Source organism: Lactuca serriola, chromosome 5 (genome assembly GCF_051521515.1).
Source record: "Lactuca serriola cultivar US96UC23 chromosome 5, Lser_US96UC23_V15, whole genome shotgun sequence".
Classification (NCBI taxonomy): Eukaryota; Viridiplantae; Streptophyta; class Magnoliopsida; order Asterales; family Asteraceae; genus Lactuca; species Lactuca serriola.
Genome location: NC_136412.1, coordinates 106,003,440 through 106,008,200, shown reverse-complemented (window position 1 = coordinate 106,008,200; position 4,761 = coordinate 106,003,440). Strand labels below are relative to the sequence as shown.

Below are 4,761 nucleotides of genomic sequence, written 5' to 3'. Positions count from 1 at the left end.
CCTACATTTCCAGTTCATCCGTACCACTCACTACAGGTGAGTTCATACCCCTTAATGAATGGTTTAAATGTTTTTAAATGCTTTATGAGGGGGATGCAATTTAAATACTTATAGTTATTACATCAATCACATGTGATTAGTAACTACAAAACCAGTGATTTTTTTACTGTTCAAACTGTTTTGCTTCAAACTATTTTACAAATTCTTATACTTATCAAATACATTTACTTATGCTCTGTTATACTTATTATCAAATGTATGCCTATTAGTTATAAGGAATGTTTAAAAGGCTTAGGAAGGCCAGCTCGCTTTATTTCCTTTTCCCCGTTGGGATGTGTTATGGTAAGGTATCGGGTATCCGTCCGAAGGTCGTTTAAATATTAGTTATATATCACGTGTACAAATATAGTCATAAAGGTTTTTCCAGTTCATTCAATACCTTGGGTAGCAAGGGTATACTTCCATTTTCATACAAAACAGTTACATCACTAGTAAGTTACCATAGGGGTATCACAGGAGGATACTAATACTATTACCAGAACAATGAAAAATACAATGAGTCAGTTCATTCATGAGTCAGTGCATTACTATACATGCTAGATAGAGAGAGAACATACATTACAACTAGTATATGCAGAACATTTCAGTACATACAGGCTAGACAGAGAAAGAGTACACTTTTCATTTAGCACATTCATTACATGTACATTCATGCAGTTATGTGAACCTTTAGACGGGTCATGGCACTTCCGGCCATGACCGTTTTTGTATCTCGAATCTCCTTAATTGGAGAGCGTATGAGTTTGCATATAGATCTATACTGGATTGACTATCTTACACCTTGCTGCTCGCTAGAGTGGGACTTGCAAGTCTACGGGTGCCAAATGTCATTTCTTACGACGTCTTACACCGTCGTTAGCAAGATACAGGTCGATCAGATGTTACTTTGAACACCTTTTGTTTTAAGGTAGTTAGTACTACGGTAGTCACTTATTACAAATAATATTTTCCCATTACATTCACTTCATGAATATTCACACGATGCACGGTAATGTAAAAACTAATATTTGGTTAATGATAGTCAGAATTGGGAAAACACACACTCTAACAAGAGACACACGCACATACACTAGATGCCTTGATAGAAAGCTACAGTTAGTAGGAAACATAGGGTTTTCTAGGAGAGTTAAAACATTTTACAAAACATCTTACGAATGCTTTCATACAAACAAAAACATTAATATACTTATGATCTCACCATCTTTAAGCTGATACTCGCTTTCAAAATAACTTGTATTCTCAAGTCACCAATAGACAGGTATAGGTTCCAGGCTTTTGAGAAGATGGAGTTCATTGAAGACTCATCTTTTATTTTGATATGTATATTTTGGTGTCTATATAACTTGACAGAACACACATGTATGAAATTATATTATTAATGCAATGGATGATGTTGTTACTTGTTTATTGTTATTCATTGTTGTGATACTGTACATGACGTCCTCCGCCCCAGAACGTTTCCGCCGCTCATGGTTTTGGGGTGTGACACCACAAGTGTTATTTCTCTCATTTAGCATATCCAATTGCATGGTGCCATGCAACCCAAATGGACCATGCCGGTTCAGGTCAAGTACATACCAAAATAGTTATGGACTTAGACACCTTATCCAACAAAATCAATCTTGTCTAACTATGTTGTAGCTAATGGATGTCAATTGTGTTTTGAAAAAAATGATAGGACAAGACTTTTGGTGAAGTGTATCAAGGGTGCTTGCACATTTAGATTATGGGCTTCTTGGATGAGTGATGAAGAGAGTTTCCAAATCAAGTCACTAAAAGCTGATCATAATTGTGCTAGGAACTTCAAGTTCTTGTTATCGTATGTTCCTTCCTGTTCTTGTTAAAATGGTGTAATTAAAAGGTCACTTACGAGTTTACTGGCCTAATGTACCAAAAAAAAACTTTAAGGACCATATTAGCCAATTGAAGAAAGTTCCATGTGCTACAGTGACATTATCCCATTGAATCACCCACATAAGGTGAGTTCATACCCCTATAATCAATATTTTAAATGTTTTTAAATGCTTTTGAGAGGGAATACAAGTTAAACACATTGATATTGTGTTAATATTTACCTGTGATAACCATCACATTAAAGGATTTTTTTTTTGCTTTTATAACTGATACAATCAATTCTAAAACTCTTCTAAGGTATGTCACATTGTTGTTTATAAAACTCTATTTTTAAAGTACTAGCAGAACTTAGTAGATAATCGAGTCTTTTCTACAAATCAGGGACAACTCAAAACAAACATACTAGTAAACTGTAATAGGTATAATTTAGGGGTTCAGTGCATACTATAACTAGAACAGGGAGGAACATACTATAACAAGAACAGGAAGGAACATACTATAACTAGAACAAGAAGGATCATTGGTGACATATGCATGGATTGGGAGTCACTATACCAAAGAGATTGTACAAAGTAAGAAAATAAGTGTCAGGAAGCTTTGGTTGAAGGTAATGGCCAAGTTTAGTATCCAAGTTAGTATGGGGCAATGCAAAAGAGCAAAGAAGTATGCACTGAAACTTGTTGAAGGTAGCCTTGTTGAACATTATGGTTAGCTATGGTCATATGGTCATGAGATTTTACGGACAAATCCTAGGTCAACAGTGAAACTAGATATGGAGGATGGTCCAGATGGAAAAAATTATTTTAGCAAGTTCTATTGTTGTTTTCAAGGAGTTAAACTAGGTTGGATTAAAGGGTGTAGAAGGATAATTGGTCTTGATGGATGTTTTCTTAAAGGTGTTTGTAAGGGGGAATTGATTTTTGCTATTGGGAGGGATGCAAATGACAAGATATATCCTATTGCTTGGGTAGTAGTTAATGTGGAAGACAAGCAGAAGTGGAAGTGGTTTTTAGAGCTTCTCATTGATGATCTAAAATTGAATTTAGGCAATGGTTTCAGTTTAATGCCAGACCAACATAAGGTTAGTATTTTACATAGTAATGCATTTATATTTATTTTACGCTATCTGAATTAAACCTTTGTACTACTACAGGGTTTGATAGAGGCTGTTAAAGAGTTGCTGCCATATATAGAGCACAAGAAGTGTGCTAGACATATTTTTTAGATTTTGCAGAAGAGATTCACTGGTGCCATATATCATACCTTGTTTTGGAGAGCATCTAAAGCCACAACTGAGCATGCTTTTAAAGTTGTGATGAAAGAAATTGAGACATGGAACCCAGATGCCCATCAATATCTCATGGAGAAAGATCCTAAAACATGGTCAAGAGCTTTCTTTCAAACTGGAAGGTGTTGTGATGCAGTTGAAAATGGGTTCTCAGAAAGTTTTAATGCTGTAATAGTAGATGCCATGAAGAAGCCCATAATAACCATGTTAGAGGAGTTAAGATTATACATGATGGACAGAATCTACAACATGAAATTAAAGGGACAACAATGGGGAAATCATATTTTTCCTGAGATAAGGGATAAGGTGAATTTGCTTAAAAAATCTCAAACGCATTATAAGGTACTACCAAGTGGATTAAATCAGTTTGAGGTAAGGGTAGCAACAGATGCATATGAGGTGGACTTAGAAAGGAAAACATGTTCATGTAGGTTGTAGGAATTGAATGGATATGGATGTGCTCATTCTGTAGCTAGCATATCCTTTCTTAATAGGGATGTAGAAGCCTATGTAGACAACATTTTTAGCATAACCACATTTAAGAAGGCATACAATTACAGAATTGTTCCCATGAATAGCAATGACATGTGGCCAGAGACAAACTATACTCCACCATTTCCTCCTATTAATAAAAGGATGCCTGGTAGGCCAGCTACTAAGATGAAGAAATCCACTATAGAGAATACAGGAACTCACAGGGTTTCTAAGGCTAGAAAGAAAATAAGATGTAGTATTTGCAAGGAGATAGGTCACAAAAGGCCACTTGTCTATCAAGAAGGCCCCAAAAGTTAAATGTGAAGAAACAGAAGAAACAAAAAGTTTGTGTGAAGCAAAATGCAGGACAGGTAAAACCATTTAAAATTTAAATTTATTTACATATAATTTGTTACTAACATAATTATATCATGCCATATAGGGTAGTACAAGTGAACCATAACAACATGAAGAGGTTGAAATGACTCCAATTGAGATGGATACTACTCAAAATGATATGCAAGTTACTCCTACTGATGTTGAATCCAGTAGTGCAGGGGATTTTAGTCATCCTATGCAATTTACTCCACCTAGAAGTTATGAAGGTGATGAGGGTGTTGTGGGTGAGGAAGCTGTTGTGGTTGAGGAAGTTGTTCAAGATAAGGAGGCTGAGGAGGTTGATCCTGTTATCCAAGTTGATAATGTTAATGTTCAGGAGGTTGATGAGGTTAATCCTAATGCCCAAGTTGATAATGTTAATGTTCAGGAGGTTGCTCCTGTTATCCAGGTTCAGCAGGTAAGGGTTAGGCCAATTTCATAGATTTTGAAGAGGATAAGGAGAAGAAAGTTAGAGAGAATATTGAAGCTGAAATTAGGCAAAACAATTGGTGGTGTTGATGATCCAGGAAAGTCGAAGGGAAAAGCTCTTGTAATTGATTAGTGTTTATTATAATTTGGATTTAAATTTGATGTAATAGGATGATGGTAATTTGGATTTAAAGTATATGTAATAGGATGATGGTAATTTATATTTAAAGTTTATGTAATAAGATGAAGGTAATTTGAATTTTGTTCAGTAATGGATA

The 4,761-nt window shown here is 35.3% G+C and overlaps 1 protein-coding gene across 1 annotated transcript; it reads left to right on the top strand.

The window, feature by feature from the left end:
- Positions 1–2,686: 2,686 nt before the first annotated feature.
- On the top strand, positions 2,687–3,994 carry LOC145049720 (uncharacterized). The gene is made up of 4 exons (XM_078998091.1): positions 2,687–2,995; positions 3,068–3,119; positions 3,339–3,629; positions 3,675–3,994. The coding sequence occupies exons 1-4, from the start codon at positions 2,687–2,689 to the stop codon at positions 3,992–3,994; spliced, it is 972 nt and encodes a 323-aa protein (XP_078854217.1).
- Positions 3,995–4,761: the final 767 nt, after the last annotated feature.

Excerpts from the sequence above, each read along its gene's own strand:
- LOC145049720 (XM_078998091.1), top strand. The coding sequence starts at position 2,687 with ATGGAGGATGGTCCAGATGGAAAAAATTATTTTAGCAAGTTCTATTGT. Across the intron at positions 2,996-3,067 it reads TAATGCCAGACCAACATAAG|GGTTTGATAGAGGCTGTTAA; the intron begins GTTAGTATTTTA and ends GTACTACTACAG. Across the intron at positions 3,120-3,338 it reads ATATATAGAGCACAAGAAGT|TTGAAAATGGGTTCTCAGAA; the intron begins GTGCTAGACATA and ends GTTGTGATGCAG.